Consider the following 19,457-nt stretch of genomic DNA (forward strand, 5'->3'; position numbering starts at 1 on the left):
ACAGGACAAAGATTATCTTTTTTAATTTATCATTTATTTGTAATTGTCAAAATGTTGTAGTTAGACTTTCGTTTGTTGGTTGTTTTTTTTTTTTAAAGAAAGCTGCTGTTTTTACTAATTCCAGTAAAAAAATTCAACCTTTGTAAGCTCCCAGATCAGTCCCTCCAGTCTCCCATTCCTCATTCTTAATTACTTGCATCTTCTCCGTTTTGAAAACTCGTAGGTTGATGGTAAGAGTGGTTCTAATACCACACATCCTTAAGCCATATGAGTGTTATCTGTGTTATCTCCTTTTTTTTTTCCCCCATAGCTTATTCTTCCATATGTTCTCCTAGTGCTCTGGGTCATGATCACATGCCAAGCGGATGCTGGAAGTTTTCTCTTCTCAGTTTCCAGATCATGTTATGCTTTTCCCCACTCTTTGTTTCTTAGAGCCTTTCTCTGGATTTTCCCAGTAGCCGTCTTTGGCAGAGCCTGAACAAACTCCACCTGAAAGGCAAAAATTCTCACTTGTAGCCAAATACATTCTGACTGATCTCCCACATGCAAGGAAAGACACACTTTTACTATGACTGTTGTAAAAAGATGGGAAGCTGCACAGCTTGTGACTGGGACGGTCCTTACTATAGCTCTTAGCTGACTGCACAGGCAGTACTTGCAGAGCCAAGTGCCACAATCCTGAAGAGGTGAGTGCTTCAGCTCCTTCACCCTCCTGAAGAGATGAGTGCTCCCTGCTTCAGGGCAGGGAGTTACTGCTGTAAGAGATGGATTCCAACCCCTCTGATGCCAGCAGGAATTCCCCCTTTGCTTTGACTAAGAGTCTGAACAAAGCTCAAGGGGGAACTGGCAAGAGCTGAACACCTTGTTCATTTGAGTTGCTGTGAAAATCCTAGTGTTTCATTAAAGGAAGAGTGGACTCTAGTAAAAACAAATTACATTTCAATTTCCTCCCTTTAGTTCCTTTCTAGCACAGACAGTGAACCCAAGGCTACAGCTGCAACAGACCCTGAAATTTACTTTTATTTTATTTTAAACTATGGTTGGAGAATTTGTCAGAATGCAGTTGACAAGAAACCGAGACAGGACAAAAACTTCAGGTTTTGACATAGTTAGAAGATCTGTCTTTTTGTGGGTGTACTTACCTTCCTTGGATACTTGTAAGGTGCAGTCACCTCCTTGACATGTTGCTGAAGCTCATGAGTTAATTTTTCTGGATCGTGTGATGCAAAAGCAGGAGTCAAAACAATGAAGGCTTTGACTACCTGTGCCACAGAAGTTAAAGGCCTCCGTTAGCTTCCAGATGTGTGAATAAAGGGATACATTTGTTGCCAAAACCAAATATAAAAATTTAGAAATCCAAAAATTTGATATTTTCTTTAATCTCCCTTTTCATTGGCTGTTTTTTTACAGAATGCAATGTTATGAAGGACATACTCTACACACAGGACTTCTTGCTATTTTTCCACTTTTTTTTTGTTCTTAACTTTATACACTAACAAACTTTCAAAAAGTTGAACAGAAAAAAAAAAGACAGATAAAAATCTCACCCTTGAGCTCAAAGAAATGTTGCAAAGTCGAAAAATATAAAAAGAAAAATTAAACACTCTGGATATCATTGCCACCATGTGCTTAGTGAGAAAAAGAGAAATAATCTAAATTCTATTTCTTAGACCAAAAGATGCCACAATAAACCTGAAAAACCAAACTTCTTTCCACATCAAACCCTGCAAACAGGGAAACAACTCTGAAATTCTAAGATCTGTCAAGGTATGGATTTAAAACTTTTTAAACTCATTTTGGTTTTAAAAATCTGTAATATATTTAGCCTAGTACCTATAGGGAACTTGATGCTTAGAATATAAAGTGCATTTCTTTCTGTATCTTTTTTTTTTATTTTTACCTCCCCTCGAATTGGATCAGGACTGCTGACAACAGCTGACTCTGAGACTGCAGGGTGTTGTATTAATGCACTTTCAACTTCAAATGGGCCAATACGATACCTAGGAGAAAATGCAGATGTGACAGCTGTAGCAAGCTAGCCATTCAATTGGTCTTTCCAAATTGAATTTTGTGATAAAATAGAGCATTGTTAACAGGCAAATAAGCAAATCTCAAAGCAATTGACTTACCCAGAAGAATTAATTATATCGTCAGCTCTTCCAACAAACCAGACATATCCTTCTTCATCCATAATCCCCCTGTCCCCAGTGACATAAAAATTTCCACACACAGAGGCAGCAGTTTTCTCTGGATTATCCTGACAACAATCAAAAAGCGTATCTGATTGTTAGCAAAATGTAATGTATTTCCTTTGCAGTGGTGCCAGAAATGATCAAGGCAATTTTTAAAGTTGTTCTCAAAATGAGTATGTTCAATACCATCTTATGCCTTATATTAAAAAAAAAAAAAGTCACATTAATTATCAGTTTTGTAGTGGAAATATGCGAGAGGTGGAAAAGAGCATTTGTTTGTATATGGATTCATATTCTAGGGAAGAAAGGGTGTGCTCTATCAAAATACCCATCCACCACAGCAAATTACTAAAATATTTAACCCGCTGTCTTCAGAGAAATGATTTATTGTTGCAGGGGGTTGCCACAATAACTTCCGGTCAATGGAAACTTTTCACTCCTAACCTTCGAGAACAAAACACAAATGAGGTGACCTACAGGAAAAACTTTGTTATTTACATTGATCTTTCAGGTCTAGATTACACAGGAAAAACACCTTGACAACAGAAGACATAATGAAAAATTGAAGTAATAGTACTGAACCAAAAGAAGGTTTTTATCACATAGTGAGCAATTACTTTGTACAAGTTGTTGTCCAAATATAAAAATATTATGGGGATTCAGAAAATAATTAAACACACAGATAGGTTCCCCAAAGCTTTTTCAACATGGTGGTTCAAATGCGGTGGACAATATCTTTATATTTGCCTGATTCCTTCGGTGTGTACTACAACTCAGCACCACCACAGATGGAATACTAGCTTACATGAACCTTTGGCCTGAACCAAAATAGCCATTCTTCTGACATGCTTTTTTAAAACCTGTTCTCCTTTCAGTGGAGAAAGCATTCCCATTTGAACAGTAATGTTAGACTACGTATGCCACTTCCACAAAGCCATATGACCATCTGCACTTGAGGGGTTTGTGCTGTATCTTGTTTTTGTGCTGTTGACCTTGTGCACATAATCTGTGGGACAGGCAACTGTACAAAGGGCTTCTCTAACACCAGCTATACGTGTATGCTGCAATGTGTAATTTTTAAAGATTTAAAAGATGAATTTGTGGGTACCTCTGACAGTGATGATTAATAACATACTTGTGCTCTTTGGAAAGCCTCCCTGAGCTCACAGCATACTAAAATAGCCTTTATGGGCTTCCTTCATTAATTGTTACAGATCCAAGGGCAGGAGTTGAACGGAAGGGAAAGAGTGATATACTGAACATAAAGCCCAAGCTAACTGCCAGGTACAGATCTGGATCGAGTTATACTCTGGCCATTAGATTGTTCTCGAAATAGCAGAGCAATGCACTAATCAGGCTCAAAGCCCTCAAACAAACTGGAGAGACCTTGTAAAGATGCTGGATAAATTATGCTCCTCAGTAAGTCAACAGTACTTTGCCCTGGGTCTCTCTTCAGCTTCTCAGCATGCACAGACAAGCCAACTTAAACTTACCAAGTACTCTGAGAACAGACAGAACGGCCGCATAGGTTGAACTCGGACAGCAATGTTGCCTTCTTTTCCTACAGGCAGAATAGCCCCATGGTCATCTATGATCTGCAGAAAGGACATATCACCATTGCTTTGATTAGCTCTGTGAAATATCAGTGTTACCACACAGTGAAGGACAGAGAGGGACACAGTGTTCCCTTATGTACCCACAGCTGCAGCTGAGCTCAGACGTAACATATCCACATACCTGCACATCATAAGGGGGAACAGCTTTTCCCAAAGAGCCAGGTTTAATTTCCATTCCTTTCATATTGGCACATATTGTTACCTGCGTAATAGATTATTTTTTTTTACATTTGTGCAACATCTTGTAGACTTTATTACAGGCTTGCTTTAGGTAAGACATCTCTTCATGACTTTGTCACAACAAGGACTGAATCAGGGCTAAAGCACTGTGGTTCTCCAGCACATCAAAGAGAGGTTGTGAGGCATTTTATTTCAGCCCCGTGGAACAAGGTTGCTTGTGTTCAGTCTGAGCCAGTGGATTCTTCTGCAAACACTTGAATTTGCAAGACAGCAGATGTAAAATTATTACAGATCTTATTTAATAATGGGAAAATTAATTTGAGACCATATCAAAGGTAAGAGGAAATAATGCCTGAAATCTGACTCTTAATAGCTTCGTTAACATTCAGTTACAGAGAAGTCTGGGATGTGAACTGATTTAATATTTTTCAATAAAACCTTGGACAGGCTAAATTGATACCCAGAACAAACTAATTTTTTTTTTTTTTTTAGTTTTGCCTTTTAAGTAATGATTAAGAGATGTACTACGAGTTATTTGATCTGAGGTAATCTCTGGCATGGTTTTTGCAGAGGGCTGAACTCTATAGTCATAGTATTTCCTATAAGCATTAAAATATGCAGTTAGTTGATTTTGGAACTATATAATCATAATTATACATAATATCTTTTTTTTAAAAAAAAAGTTCATTAAAATGATTCTCACCTTTTCCATTAGTTTATCAAAACACATTGTGCCTCTGGTATCGTTACCTTTGAAAGGGCATACTGCAGGAATTAATGCAAACGTACTGTTTCAGTCTGGCCATAACCTTCATGGATATCCAGCCCTGTCTGGATTTTCCACTTCGCCATCACTTCAGGATGGAGTGGTTCCCCTCCACATACACAGTGTTTCAGACTTGTGAACTTGTAGCTTGAGAGGAACAGCAAATTAAATAAACTTTTAAAGAGAGCAGTGAATGGTCTTAACTGTGCAGCCTCCCTCAGCTTTCACCTAAAATTTCACAAGCTACTTGGGAAATGACAATAATCATCCTGTTACACAGTCCTGCATTGGACTCCTACATTGCTCATCTTACCGCTGAAGATAATGTGGTTTATGTCTGTGTCACTGGAAATAGTTTGGTTTTTTTTTTCCAGAAAAAGAGTGAGCAAAGGTGTTTTCTTGGAAGAGGTGACAAGAAAGGAGAAATCTGAACAAGCACATCAGATGTTTGTGGAAAGCTAAGTTATGTGCTGACATTCAAGATCAAATAAGACACGGAGAACTTTCTAGAGCAAAGGCAAGGCTGAAGAGGAACATAGAGCCTGAGCTCTCTGTTAAGTCAGGGTTGGCTTTTGTCAGGATGAAAGACAGAAGAGTGAGAAGAATAAGTACCTTACCAAAGGTGTGAAAACTCCTTACAAATCACACTGACTACGTCTCATAAGCTGAGTATTTTACAGAGTAATAAACTGGTGGAAACAGTTGCCAAATAACTCTCAGCATGTGAAAGTCCTCTAACTGCTCGCTTCATTCTCAAGTATATGGGAACAACTCCACTGTCCTCCAGTAATTCCCAGATCCAGTGCTGTCTGAAACCTTGACTTCAATTTAACTGTGAACCATAAGTTCAAAGGAAATGACATCTTAAAAAAAAACTCACTTCTTTTCCTCTGTACTATCTGTTCAAAAACCCATTCCTAAAACCTGAATGGCCTAAGGCGTGACTAGTTATTCTCGTATTTCAGAACACAGCTTTCTTTTCTGAGAGCAAATTTTGCTAATTAGATTTCCTTTAATTGAAAAAAATTAAGGAACATAAGGAACTAAACAGTCAGAGTTGTCACATTATACCCCAGGCTCTCTCTACTACTTCTGCAACAGACAGATGTGCAGTACCTGCTCATATCGTGTTGGACCAGCATGGTGTAGGCAGTGGGAGCAGTGCAAAAGGTAGTGATGGGGTATGTTGAGAGAGTCTAGAAAAACAGAAAGTTATTTTGTTGAAAAGGATCTGTAATGGTGGGTCTGACCTTGTAAATGTCCAGGTGATTAACACAACTTAATGTGCTCAAATGTCTGCAAAATGAAAACCATAAAAATGCAACATACATTCAACACACAAAATGTCTATGGATTAGTGACTGAATCCTGACCGCAGAGTGGCTGTACCAGTCAGTCACAGTACTTTCTGTCCAACAAAAATCACTCATGTAAATGAATGGCCACTGAGAGTAGTAGTTCCAGTTAAGATTGTTTTCTGCTTCCCAAGGCAATTGTGTCCCAGGCTCAAGGCTAAGCAACAATAGTGAAGTAGACCAAAGCTTTTCCAATTTTATTCTTGAGGAAATCTGGGTCTCCTCTCCACAAAAGAGGTCTAATGTTGAGGAGAACAGGCAAGCTGACTGGTTTTGGGAAACGGCAGAGAGGAGCAATAGGCATTCTGGCAACTCCTTGAAAATTCAGGATAACAGGGCCCTGATTCAGGGCCATACTCTGATTACTGGCCCATGCTCATCCTAAGCCCAAAGTAGCTGGAAGTCCATAGCTGAAGTGAGCTTTAAGCTAAGCGTGAGACAAGATAGCAGTGATCCTGAGTTGTTTTTATCCTGCATCTTTCACCACATCTCCTCTCATTGTAGCCATGAGGGAAAACACTTGTTTCTCTAGCTTACAGGGCACCAAAGGGAGGGATGCTTGCTTAGGGTGTGGAAGTACTATCTCTGCTGCTACAGAGCAGTGGGTACCTATGCTCTGGAGTCCAGTTTGTTTGCTTCATTTATGCAAAACGGAAATAAAACTCACAGTATAAGATGTTCTGCTTACCTCTGCAATAATGGCTGGTTTAAACCGTGGCATATAGTGTACAAAGACACATGATCCACAGATCCATGGTGCAAAAACACTGCTCCAAGCTGACTTTACCCAGCCAGTATCAGAGGTATTCCACATTATATCTGAAGAAGTCAAGTTCATCCAGTACCTGATGATAAATCAGAGATTAAAAAAATTCTTCATAGAGCGAGAGAGACTCAGGCACAGGTAACAGTATAATTAAAGAAAAGGACGGGAGGCTTCTATTAGAAGGCGTGATGTCAGCAAGTGGGGTTCTTTAGAAAGTTTGTAAGAGTTGGAGAGAATCTTAAATATTCTCTTCATTTCCCTTCATTCCCTCCTGTTTAACATTTCCAGTGTTTGCTTTTCTCCTGAACACTGCAAAACATCCTTGGCTTCAGTTGCAGAATCTTGATCTAGATCAGAAACCAGATAATTTGGAGTATGTTTCCCTATCTTCTGGATCAGAGACAACAGCTAAATCACAGCTTAGTTCTCTAGAAAACTAACCAAATTACTTCTATGGACTCCGTACCACCAACTTCCAACTCAGAATGCCTTAGGAAGTATATCCTTGGATTTTCATTCAAATTTCTTACTCCTTGGGAAACATAAATAAAAGGAAGATTTTCAATGAAAGCAAATCATTGCCAAGCCACAGATTCAAACTGAACTGTAAATTTTAAGGAATAATGCTATAGTCCAAGGTTACTTTGGTTTATATAGTACTAAAGCACTCAGCTTTATCTGGTGTTGCTATAAAAGAGGCTGTCCTTATTGCTACTCCGCAGTCAGTCCTCTGAGTGACAGAACACCGTGTTTGATGTCTCAACTGAGTCTTCAAGAAGCTTTTAATAACAAGGGTTTCACCATAAGAGAGGAAAGGTGAGGAAGAAGCAAGATCCTACACTCACGAAATGCCTACATTTACTGGAGTTTTTACAGTCACATCTTCAATTTAATTGTGATCATGTCACTTAATCAGGTCACTGGGAGGAACTGCAAGGTATACCTGCCACTGGTTGCAAATCCAATGCCATAACTGCTGTGGGACTGCACCACCATTTTTGGAGAGCCTGTACTTCCACTAGTAAAATAGATCAGCATTGGGTCTTGACTCCTTGTCTTGACACATTTATGGTCAGCAGATGCCACCCTTCAGAAGAAATAGTGTATGAGCGTTACTACATGTAGTTTTTTTTTCACAAAGGAAGCAGTAATTTTTAAGGTTTAGGAGATAAACAGGAAAATGGTCCAAAACTATATGATCTCACTAAATAAATAGTTGCATCAGATACCACAGGTAGGAGTTAGAGAGCATACAAGCATGCTCTGTACACCATAACTTTCAAGATGTGAGCACCTACAGCATATTCCAGTGACTTTGTCTACAACTATTTTGCAAGGGCACTCAAGGTTCTTGTTACGGAACAGCAGGTAGATGCAAAACCAGCTTCTGCTTCAACACATACCATCTCCCAATCTGAAGCCAATGGGGGCCACATTCAGGCTATTATGCCAGGTAAGGTGGTCTTAGACATATATTACACAATTTATGTTCAAGAGATTGATGAACAATTCAGACTGTCTGGGCTACCAAGATAGTCAAGGGAAGAAATAACTGATGTCATGTCAGCTGAGCACCAAGAGCCCACAACAGGTATCTTCTCATTGAATTCAAAAGGCATTAAGCTGGGCTCTAGGAAATAAGCACAAAACAACTGCAAGATTAGTACTCTGTACTTGTCTTGTGATCACAGTAGAAGCAGAGAGCTTTTAAAGGCTGGCAGGCTGCTGAGTGAGGAGAAGCTGAAAGACCTGAATACAGCTCCCAAAAAGTGTGTTGGAGTGACTTGCACTTAATGCAGTGAGTAGAGCAAGTTGGCAGAGGGGTGCAAAAATGTAACTCATTTGTATTTTGGAAATTAATCCCAAAACTCAGCAATGTCCCCTGACTGACACAGCTTCCTTCACATAAGAGGGATGATGGTAAAACAGCTGGATACTCACGCAAAGAGTTCTTTGAGGTTCAGCCACCCATCTCTGTTCCCTTTGGCTACAATTAGTTTGCTTTTCAGAAACTGGCAGTCAGGCATGACAGATTCCACTGCAGGTGCCAGTGTGTCATTGGTAATGATGCACTTGGCCTTTGAAGCCTGGAGTCGGTATAAAATGTCTTTGGCTGTTAATTGGGATGTTCCTGGAATAAAGACAATTCCTGGAAAAAAGCAACAAGCAATTGAGAAATTTGACCATTTCTCTTTATTGTGTTCACAGGATAAGACTGCAGCCATAGAAAAGCTGAGCTACTTGCCAAAAACTTATTCTTTGAGAAACAAGAGTCAAGTATAACTCATGTGTAAGGGCAGAGTCTAAGTGAATTTGTGGCCTAGGAATGACCTGGGAAAGACCTCCAAATCCTGCAATACTGATGTTGAGTTTTGCGTCATCCATATTAAAAGTATCTATATAATGAATAAGGTCTAGATTTAGAGTGTTTTTGAGAACTTCCTTGACGATTCATAACTCAGGAAGGAAGTGGTGAGATTATCATCCCTTTTATTAACTAAATATATGAACAAGGTCAGCATTTGGATTGTATTTACATCTGGAAAAAAAGCCATTATTCATTTCAATAAGGAATTAAGACCTCTAATGTGGGATAAACAGATTGAGGTCAGGTAGCTTACATATATTGCTCAGTCAACATATCCCTCAAGCTTGGATTCACTTCGTAAGGTGAACAAACATAAGCTTGGATACTGAGTACAATGTGACTGAAATAATATTTTTGGGGTGGCGAGGGGGAGGGAAGGAATCAATTCTATACCTTCTTTTCCCAAAGATTTCAACAGACTTAGCCTACAGATCAATTTCAGTCTTCTTGCACCTTCAGAGGAACCTACCAAATCTTACAATTGGGAAACTGAATGATACTGAATGATATTCCCATGTCATAGTCCAGAAAATCTTGGATATGACAGAATTGGATTTCCTGGATTTTCTTAGCCTCATTTAGAACCCTTAAGAACCACAGAGCTTAAAAGTGAGACAAAAAGTACTTGGTCATGTCCCTACTGATGCGGAGTTGTTCCATCATGGATGTTCAGCAGTCTAAAAATGCAGTGAGTCAAATTCTAATAATTTACAAAACTGTTAACAGCAGAGAAAAAAAATACTGTATTTAATTATTAACCAGTCTAGTCCTATAACTTGCTGCATTAAAACTGTCCACATCGATAATGTATTTGGTCAAATTGGGCCTTAGATCATAACCATCCAACCTTCACTGGCTTCAACTGAGGATACTGCTTAACTGGACCATGTCTGTTCAGCACCTAGTACAATGGCGCTTGGGTTCCTATGGGGATGCTGTCAATTCTCCTTCTATGCAAAAGTTGAATTGTACAGGACACAGCAGCATATTCCTGCTTGCATTTTCTTCAAATTAATTTAGCATTTTTTTTGTATCTTCTATTTATTTTCTTCCTGCATTCAAGAGATCAGTAAGGTTACTCACCTGTTCGCATACAGGCTACATTCAGCAGCCACCATTCAGGAACACGAGGCAGAACTGCTATAACTTTGTCTCCTCTCTGCAAACCACAAGCCTCAGAAAGTATATTAGCTGCCTTCCTAGACAGAAATCCCAACTCTTCAAAGCTCCACTTCACCACCTCTCCCTCTTCATTTACCCACCAAAAAGCTGGATTTGCTGGTCGTCTTCCATCCTAGCATGCAACAGAAAATATTAAAATAAGAACGCAAACCTTAAAAAGTTTAATTTAAATCCAAAATAACTCCAGACTAAGCAAATCATACCTGACAACTAATTCCTTAAAATGATACCCATATTTCTGACAAAGAAAATAAAACTGAGCATTCTACTCTGCAGCTAATGTTATCCAGTATCCATCAGGAAAACTGAATTGTATTATCTGAGATTTGTTCCAATGTCTATGAAGTATAAGAAAAATACTACCTTTTCCAGTTGTGACCACACATCTAAGACATCACTTGCAAAGTTGAAATATTCTGGAAGTTCCTTTTTACACTGGTTTATGGAGTCATAATGTGAAATAATCTGAGATGTAAGAAGCCTGTTGCATCCATAGAATGATCGGCAAGGCGACCTGAGAATCCGCAAACAGCGAGGCATCCATAATTTAACAAGTGTTCTCATGATAAATGATGTTTTATCAGATAGTGGGGAAAAAGTCAGATGCACATCTACAGGAATCAGTCATCTGAAATGAAAGAAAATACATTTAAAAACAGACAGGTATTGGACACTGTCTAGTTTGCAATGTTGGATAAATTAACACAAGCCACCTTGACTAAATAGGTTGTTTGTGTGCTTCCCCATTTTTCCCCATTATTTTATGTGATTCTTAAAATAGGTGCTTCTCCTTTTCTGGTAAAGAGATTGTGCACTGTTTTTTTTTTCATTATAATCTTTGTCCTCTACTTTATCAAATGACGAATGAATCTCATGTCTCATCTCTAAAAACTTTCACTTGACAATCCTTTTCTAAATAACTACCTCTTGATTCCTGTAAATTTTATATTTTACTTTGCCTGCTTACAGAAATAAAATGCCACTGTAGTTAGAGGAAGTGGTTTGAGAACACTTTGTTTTATCAACTTGATTTAAAACAGTCTCTGTAACTGTGCTATGTCTTAAATATACACTAGATGGCGATTCACACTGAACTTACACACCAATAAAACTGATGAATGTCTGATTTATTTCCTTGTGAGTTCTATTTTCATTGAGGGCATGGAATAAACACAGAATAACCACTAGGCACGCAAAGGCGAAATGCCAAAGGCTTCCATTTGCTTTGCACTTCAGCTGAAGTGTGCAACTTTGAAAAAGACACATGTTGTAAAATAAACTTGCAAAGAAAATTCCAGCACTTTCAGTTTCTCATAGTCTTTCCTATGCAACATATACGTAGATGGGGAAGAGACAGAATGGATGATGCTGCAGTTATTTAAAGCCCGGCCTTGGAAGTCAAGAAAACTGGATCTTTACTTATAGATGCAGGATCTTCTGATAAACTTGTTTTGAGTGTAATCAAGTCCTTAAGAATCTATGCACCACATTAAAATCTAAGGGAAACTTTCCCCCAATTCAAGGGAGCCAGCTTTGCTTTTAAATCTTTCTGCGCCACGACCATCTCCTTGTTTAATAGCCAGCAGTACGTACCTATCTCCCAGGGACACTATGCAGTTACTTACACCTTTCATTATGTATTGCAAGTGTAGCTGCAGTGACAGCTTAAAGTGTTCAATGACAATAAATGACAGTAACTGCCATCACTCCAAAATCACTGTATTTGTGAGGCAAAACAGAGAAAGGAAAACAGAAGGTGCTCACATGTGAGGTATGTGTCAACGTCTCTCTACCAGACAATGATTTCAAGGGTGTGAGTGGTAACAAAGCAGAAGGACCAAGAATTGTATTTAGCCTGCATCCAGTCTTTCCTGCTGACTGGCCTGTGACTTCTGCAGAAGGCAGATTTTCCTTGGCTCTCAAACTGTAAAGCACAAAATGAAAGAGCCAGAACTAGTTAGCGTGGCTGAAGAAAAGGCAGAAATGTGACCTCATCTGCTATATGCCTAAGAGAAAACATTGTACTCCATCAGTTTCACTTTTCTGTTCAGTTCTGCTAAATCCTGCTCCACTCCTCATTGCAAATCTGTCCTGGCAGAACTGACTGCTGTATGATCCTCCTCTCACTCCAGTTTCCTTCCAGGACATAGAGGTTAGAAGCCCTTTCCAAAGCGGTGCCTATTCCCTGGCAGGAAGTTTCCAGGAAGGATCTGAGTTGACTGCTATTTGTTTGAGTGGCAGACAGGGGAAAATCAGCTCTCTAAGCAAATGGTTTTGTCATCCTACCTGTGCTCTAGGAGACTTAGGCTGCGTTCTGAGCTTACAACACGGCCTGTTCAGATCAAACAGGCCTTGTTAGTTTTTCCCTGTTCTCCTGAAAAATGCTTTTTAACCCTTCTAGGATGTTACTTGAAAGACATCTTTGGAAAAGAGCCTGTTATGAAGAGAAAAAGATCACAAAGTCACACAGGAGACTTATCTTCCTGCCTTTTTTTTTCTTTAGTACCTGATTGCTGCATCTGTATTTACATGTGATCTTATCTTGCAAGCAGCCTGAATACACAGCTCCCTCTGATTTCATTAGGCACCCTGTACAAATGCTAATAGAACACATCTCAAGGTGCATTACCACCCCAAAGCCTTTGAGATTGATAGGAAAGAGTTCACTTGGAACGCAGTCCTACTCACATGAGGCATGAAAACAACCTAAATTGAAGCAATCTGCCACCCAAGATCCTTCACCCCCAAGAAAATAGAGACTACCACATCAGCCACCATTATGAACACTCCTTCCTTTTAGCAGTACCTTCCTGATACAGGATTCTTCATCCTTTAGTCTAAGAGCATGAAGGAGTGAAGCAGTACTTATGGCTCCTCAAGAGAAAGGAAGAGTCATTACTGGAGGAAATTTCTTTAACTATCAGTTTGGTTCTACTAATCTGGACCCATCTGTACTCAAGTCAGCTCTGTGCTTGCCTGTGCCAAGGAAACCACCACCAGAATACCTGGTCCCCTCTAGAGAGGCCAAAGCTTTGGGTGTAAGGTTCACAAATTTCAGCACAGTTTAAGGGTCAAAGATGTTTCTGCTACAATTACAGACTGGCAGATATTTACAGAAATAAACATTTCTTAGTAACTGGCGCTGCCTTAATATTTTTGTAAGATATATCTTAAAATGTTCTGAAAAGACTAGCTAGGGAAGCCTCATACTTCACAGACACAGCTGACAGCTATCCTAAGGATGAAACAGTAGATTTGGTACCTTCAGTTTACTATATGGATGTTAGCTGCATGAAATTGTGCTACCACTGAAAATCAACGGCAAAATCTTCTGGTTTAACCCACAAAGTATTATCTTACTTGAGCTACAACTTGGCACTTAAGCAGAGATGAGAGCCTCACAGACAAGGCAGTGAAGAAGTACAGACATTAAAATTAGATATGCAAAGCAATGAGATTTTTTCCCCGACTTCGGCATGCTCTGAATCAGATCCATAATAAGTAGCTCTGTAAGTGCAGCAGATGACCAAATACTAAGCAGAGGAGCAGCCCTCAAATATTTTCCCAGACACCTCATTCACAGTTTTGTCTGCAGCAGGTAATGGTGAGAGGAGCAGGCTGTCTAGTTAGAGAAGTGCACTACGAACGGACTGCTGCTTCCACGGGCAAATGTTTCCTCCTGTGCTCTCTCATCCTCTCCCCAGGGTTCTGATTATTTACAGAAACAGTAAACTCACCTTCCCCACAGATACTTTTTTCCTAAACACAGCTAAAGATGGAGAAGTAATTAACTACATTAATCTTCCCGTGGAAAGAGGCGGTTGGCTCCACTGGTGGTAGACTCCGTTATCAACCTTATCAGCCTCTTAGTTTGGCTGATACAACAGCCATTTAGGCAGCAAACCCCGCTGCTTAGTGCTCCTTTCCTTTTTTTCTTTCTCCTTTGTACCTGGACAAAGACAAGGCAAGATGAAGACACATCTGTTTTTCTTTCTGCCATTATTATTTCTCACAGGCTTCCTGGCAGCAGCCAGCCTAAGCCCAAACGAAACAAAGTCAAAGAAAGCCAAACTCCCCAAAATAAGAAAGGAGAACAACGTACTCTTGCTGAAAAAGAGCAACTTTGACAGAGCATTGAAGGAAACAAAGTACCTGCTGGTAGAGTTCTGTAAGTATCAATTTCCATTGTCTCTTACCCTGATGGCTCTGCAGAGCATGACTGATGCTGGGACACTCAGGTATGCCTGTTTACTGTTGCTTTGTCCCCCAGTAGTCCTTGTTTTTATCTATGTATCTATTTCTGGCCATGACTGCTGTAATATACTCCTTTTCGGTGTGGTTAAACACTGCTCTGCTACAAGACAGATACTGATAGTACAATGGCTCCTCACACGCACAGTGCTGAGTTGGCGTTCTCCGCTTCCACTCCCTAACTTTGCAAATGTGTGTTTCACAGCAGTGATGCGGGAAACTCTAGGCATTCAAAAAAAGAACCAGAGTTTTTCTGTGTCTTACATTTTCATCAGCACTTTGTATAAGGTTTTTGCTGGATGGCATCTCTCCTCTGTGAGCATTTGGGCTTCAGGGAATGGCTTTTTATCACCGTAATTTTTACAATATTTTGGTGTCTGTAATTGCATTATATAGGATTGCAATACTCCTTCCCTGAAATTAGCGCTTGATTAGGTGGAGGCTGGTTTGTGGTTTCTCTATTAGGTTCATGTTCACTCCTCATGGGGAGGAAACTAGAGGGACTTCTTGAATAACTAACTTTGTTAGAAGGTCTGGCCATCTGAGCCTCACAGAAAGTAAATCACAAAAGCAAAAGCCATACAGTATATTCTCCCGATGTTACTCATCTAAAAGTTCAGATGCTGCATAATTTCCCACCCTACAAATATGGAGCTGTATTTCCTAGCAGCTTGCTGGTAGCAGAAATCCTTCAATCTGCATAAGATAGCAAAAGCTTTGTCTCTGCTGCCTGGGCTTGACCTTGCTTCACTGTGCCATAAGCACAGTGCATACATCCATGTAGCCTTAAATTATATAAACACCTAGCCCTCCTTTGGAGGCAGGCATTAGAGACAGGCACAAGCTGAAAACTGCTATCTATTCCACAGTTGGAAGGAATATTTGAAATTAGGCAATATACTAACTTTGCAGAAGTGCATGTAATTTGTTCTTTTGCCTCACTACCAAACCTGGATGATGATGATGATGATAAGTAGTAGTAGTGTAGGTCAATCTGAATTGAAAACACTTGTATGTTTCCCACAACAAAAACTAAAAACCAAAACACACTAACAGATTAATGAAACTAAAAAATATATTTGGAACATACCAAACATTTCATTAATCCTGAAACAATGTTATGAAACTTTAAATATTTTTAAAACTTTCAGAAAAATGTTAGGAATTTCTTTAAAACTTAATGTTTAAGATTTAAGTGTTGAAATTTGATAAGATTTTATTTTTTAGTTGTAGAGGGTCCAAAGCCATTTGCGAAATTCAGCCTACAGTTCTGAACTGTTTTGATCTCTCTGAAGATGCATTATTTTGGTGAAAAAATAATTTATTGGAAAAAAACTCTATTGACTCTATCTAGTCAAACTCTATTTTCAGCTTTGTAAGAACCCATTTAAAGCACAGAAACTATATGTCCAAGTCAGAGAAGAGTTTGCAGCCAAGTGTCCTTAGTACTGGCAGAGCTGATCATCTATGAGATTATTGCAACGTGCTTCAGGATTTTAACCAAATACTGAATGGAAAGAAGACATGTGAAAAGTTTCATAAAGCAACAAGAGATGAAGAAAGAATTGTTCAGAATACAGTAGCCCAGAGACTTGAGCAGTCAAAGGATTTGGAAGATTTAAATTAGGATTTCTTCTCCTTACTTCAGAGCAGAGTTTTGGACCTCTCTGATATCCCACCATCCTCACAACTGGCATTCTTCAGAAGGAAAGCACAAACACACTCTACCATTCCATGCAGCATCTTCAGAAAAGTCAGAGTTGAAACACTGCTCCCCAACCACACCTTCCTCCAGTCCCTCCAGAGAATTATGAAGTCACTCGAGAGTGATGAGCTCCACAGCCCAGATACATTAGCTGGAAATCCCTGGCCTCCATCTCAATAGCTCCATTTGGAGACATGCCACTAAACAGCCTCTGGGGCAGTGAGGTGCTGCCCTGGGAAGTAGGAAATCTGATTCCACAATGCTGAACTAGCTGGTTCATTTGCCATAATCATTGCCACAGCACAAAGAGGCTAAAGATGGGACATGCACATCCACATAGAGGCCATAAAGCCCTAATATTTAGTGTCCCATTCCTTAAACCAGGCTATATAAATAAACAATCTATGTGAATGTGGAACTATTAAGGGAACTCAGATAATGACAGACAAAGCAATAAGCCCCAGATCACACAGGAAATCTTTGGAGCTGCCAGGAATTAGCTTTAGAAATCCATAAAAAATGCAAGACCTAAGATCTTTCTCTTCTTGACCTGTTCTTGACCACAGAGACACAGTCAGAGAACGGGGAGGAAATGCATGCTTCCCAGAAAGTGGGATTTGGTCTGTTGCTGCACGAACACAGAGAAAAGTTTGAGCTCCAAACTTTGATCCAACACCCTAGGATCTGCCTTAGGTCTATCTATTACGAGAAAACCCCAACGCCTTCCCTGCTGCATACCGTTATCTACTTACCAGTCCCACAATATTTGTCAGGAGAGGCCCTCTTTGATGCTTTCTGCCCAGCGACTCCCAAGTCCTCCTAATGCCCTTCAGTTCTACCCTCACAGTGTCCCACGTCTACTTTCTTTCAGGCAAGGTTTACTATGAAAACATCTGCTGACTTTCTGCCAAGCAGTATCAGGCTTCGGTTGCGAGCTGAGCAAAGTACACAGGGCAAGCACACCAGATGGAAACAAAGTAATGACCCAGAAATCTGGCACTCCTCTGCCCTCATTCCAACCTCGCTGTGCAGTGAGAAAGTAACTGAAGCGGCAGTACAATGAGGGTGAGGAAGGACACAGGAACCGAGGTTCCAGCTTCTCTGGTTTTTTGGAAAGGCACTGAGATCAATGTCTGAAAACACAGCTCTCTGTTTACTCTCCTGTGGACGCAAGCCCTGCTGCCTGCCCAGCTGAATTACGCGCTCTGTAAAAAGGAAAAGCTGACCTCAAAGCTCACATGAAATAGCTTTTCTGCTGCAGCCCATGTCATCTCCCCATCCACATTAACTGATCTAACTCAGATGCTTATGAGCATAGAGTATATAGAGCACTTGCCACCAGCAGAAGGTAGATCTTACACCAGCACTGCCTACATGAAAGAGTTCTACTGTTTACACTGTACATTAGCTGAAGAGAAGTCCCTGTGTTGACTCTCATTGCAGAATATTGCTGCTTTGAAAAAAAAAAAAGCAAAAAATCCCAAGCACTCTGACAAAAATGCTCACCATAGGGAGGATAAACTTTGTACACTTATAAATACAAACACGGCAAGCACTGCTGCACACCACTGAAAACTGTAACCAGCTGAAGCCATGTATCAGCTTACTCTATTTTCCCCAAGGACAGCAACTGTCACAACACAGTAAACTGCTTGAACACAGTAAAATGCATCTCCTGTTTAATTTATCTTCAAAATCCTTTCACAAACCTTTCCAACTTTCTCTCGTCAGAATGATTTTCACAGGACTTTGCAAACTGTCCCATATTTCTCTGTGCAAGAGTAGTCCTGAGACTAGAGGAGTCTACTGTAGATCTCCCACACAGTGTGGTGAAGACCATTCCTGTGCAAGGCTTTCCCAGGCTAGAGAAGCAGAAATAGACCACAAGATGCTCCAGCCCAGGGTTAAAATATAGTGCATCAGTCCAGATCAGCAACTGACTGTCTTGCAACTGAGACGTGTTAATGTACCCAAGTACACTGTTTCTCCAAAGAAGCAGGTATTAAACTTTTCTTTATTTTCACTGGCAGTATAATGGGCTTAAACACAGATGACATCACAGTCGGGGACAAAGACCACCATCTAGTTGGAAGGTCAATGATGCACTGGAGGATGTCTAGGGTAGCTCTGGTATCTCCATTCATAGCAATACTTAAAGCCAGATTAGTCAAACAGCTGTCAAGATTGGTTCAGATATGGTTTAACTTGCCTTAGGCCAGACCAGTGACCTCTGCAAGTCCCTTACAGCTCTAGTTCTGTAGTCCTTTCACTTGACTAGTGGCATATTTTGGGAAACACAAAATGGATGCAGACCACATGCTAACACCACTTTCTCCCACCTATCAGAAGAATCCCAGAAAAGGCCAAACCCCAGGGAATGTTTGACTCCCCAGATGTCCGAGAATGCCCGCTCCTGTCCTTTCCAGTGAGAAGTTTTCAGTTCCTAGATAAACACAGTGATAACCTAAGGATAAGCATATAAGCAGTGCAGATCTTGCGCTGCTGCTTTGTGTGCCAAGTGCACTCTCATTCACAAGAAAGTGATGTTTACCTTTTCTAGCAGAACATTTGTATACCTGGTGAGGCACCAGGTCAGCCACAGGATTCCTGCAGCCTGTGACTGACAATCTATGCTGAGATAATGATATGTGATAGGCAAGATGGGGGTTACTCTTAAAGACAAACATCTCCTTTTCAAGGCACAAAAGCTGAAGGTGATGTTGTTAAAAAAAACCCAATAAATTGCTGCCTATGTATTCATAAAAAGGGGGATTTCTAGGAAGCAGGGGAGGCATGACTGATTTTAAATCAATTCTACAGATCACATGGTCAGCTCAGCCATAAAGCCAACATCCAAAGCATACTCACTGCTGCGCTAAGAACTGATTTCAGCATACAGAGGTCTCCTCACCATAGCAGGTGAACGCAAACAGTTCAAAACTTCCCAGAACAGATGCTTCTTACAACTAAGCTTCCTACAGGAACCTAGTGCAGTGTGAAAGACAGTGGAACATGAGTGCCTCATTCCTATAAGCTTCATCAGAAGGCTGTGTCTGTCTTTTAGGAGTAAATCTTC

At 40.1% G+C, this 19,457-nt stretch overlaps 2 protein-coding genes across 2 annotated transcripts in view; one reads left to right on the top strand and one right to left on the bottom strand.

Annotated features, from left to right (window-relative positions):
- LOC104477542 (acyl-coenzyme A synthetase ACSM3, mitochondrial) lies at positions 1-17,231 on the bottom strand. Its single transcript, XM_010117680.2, has 14 exons — positions 17,134-17,231; positions 10,789-11,053; positions 10,327-10,537; positions 8,817-9,024; positions 7,819-7,962; positions 6,798-6,954; positions 5,871-5,950; positions 4,778-4,901; positions 3,930-4,010; positions 3,686-3,787; positions 2,130-2,257; positions 1,901-2,000; positions 1,143-1,262; positions 1-489 (listed from the first exon to the last, which is right to left on the bottom strand). Exons 2-14 carry the CDS (start codon positions 10,987-10,989, stop codon positions 403-405), a joined length of 1,743 nt encoding a protein of 580 aa, XP_010115982.2. The 5' UTR covers positions 10,990-11,053; positions 17,134-17,231; the 3' UTR covers positions 1-402.
- Positions 14,395-19,457, top strand: part of PDILT (protein disulfide isomerase like, testis expressed) — a 27,638-nt gene continuing 22,575 nt past the window's right edge. Inside the window, exon 1 of the mRNA XM_086759584.1 lies at positions 14,395-14,593. Coding sequence (XP_086615710.1) covers positions 14,395-14,593 — 199 coding nt within the window. The remainder of the gene's footprint in view (positions 14,594-19,457) is intronic.

Source organism: Chlamydotis macqueenii, chromosome 15 (assembly GCF_036417535.1).
Source record: "Chlamydotis macqueenii isolate bChlMac1 chromosome 15, bChlMac1.mat, whole genome shotgun sequence".
NCBI lineage: Eukaryota > Metazoa > Chordata > Aves > Otidiformes > Otididae > Chlamydotis > Chlamydotis macqueenii.

What these genes read in the sequence shown, in the direction of transcription:
- LOC104477542 (XM_010117680.2), bottom strand. Translation starts at nt 10,989, where the DNA reads ATGAGAACACTTGTTAAATTATGGATGCCTCGCTGTTTGCGGATTCTC. An exon ending in GTTATGGCCAGACTGAAACA is followed by an intron (nt 4,011 to 4,777) that starts GTACGTTTGCAT and finishes TCTATTACGCAG; the next exon opens with GTAACAATATGTGCCAATAT. An exon ending in TTCCCCCTTATGATGTGCAG is followed by an intron (nt 3,788 to 3,929) that starts GTATGTGGATAT and finishes TCCTTTCTGCAG; the next exon opens with ATCATAGATGACCATGGGGC.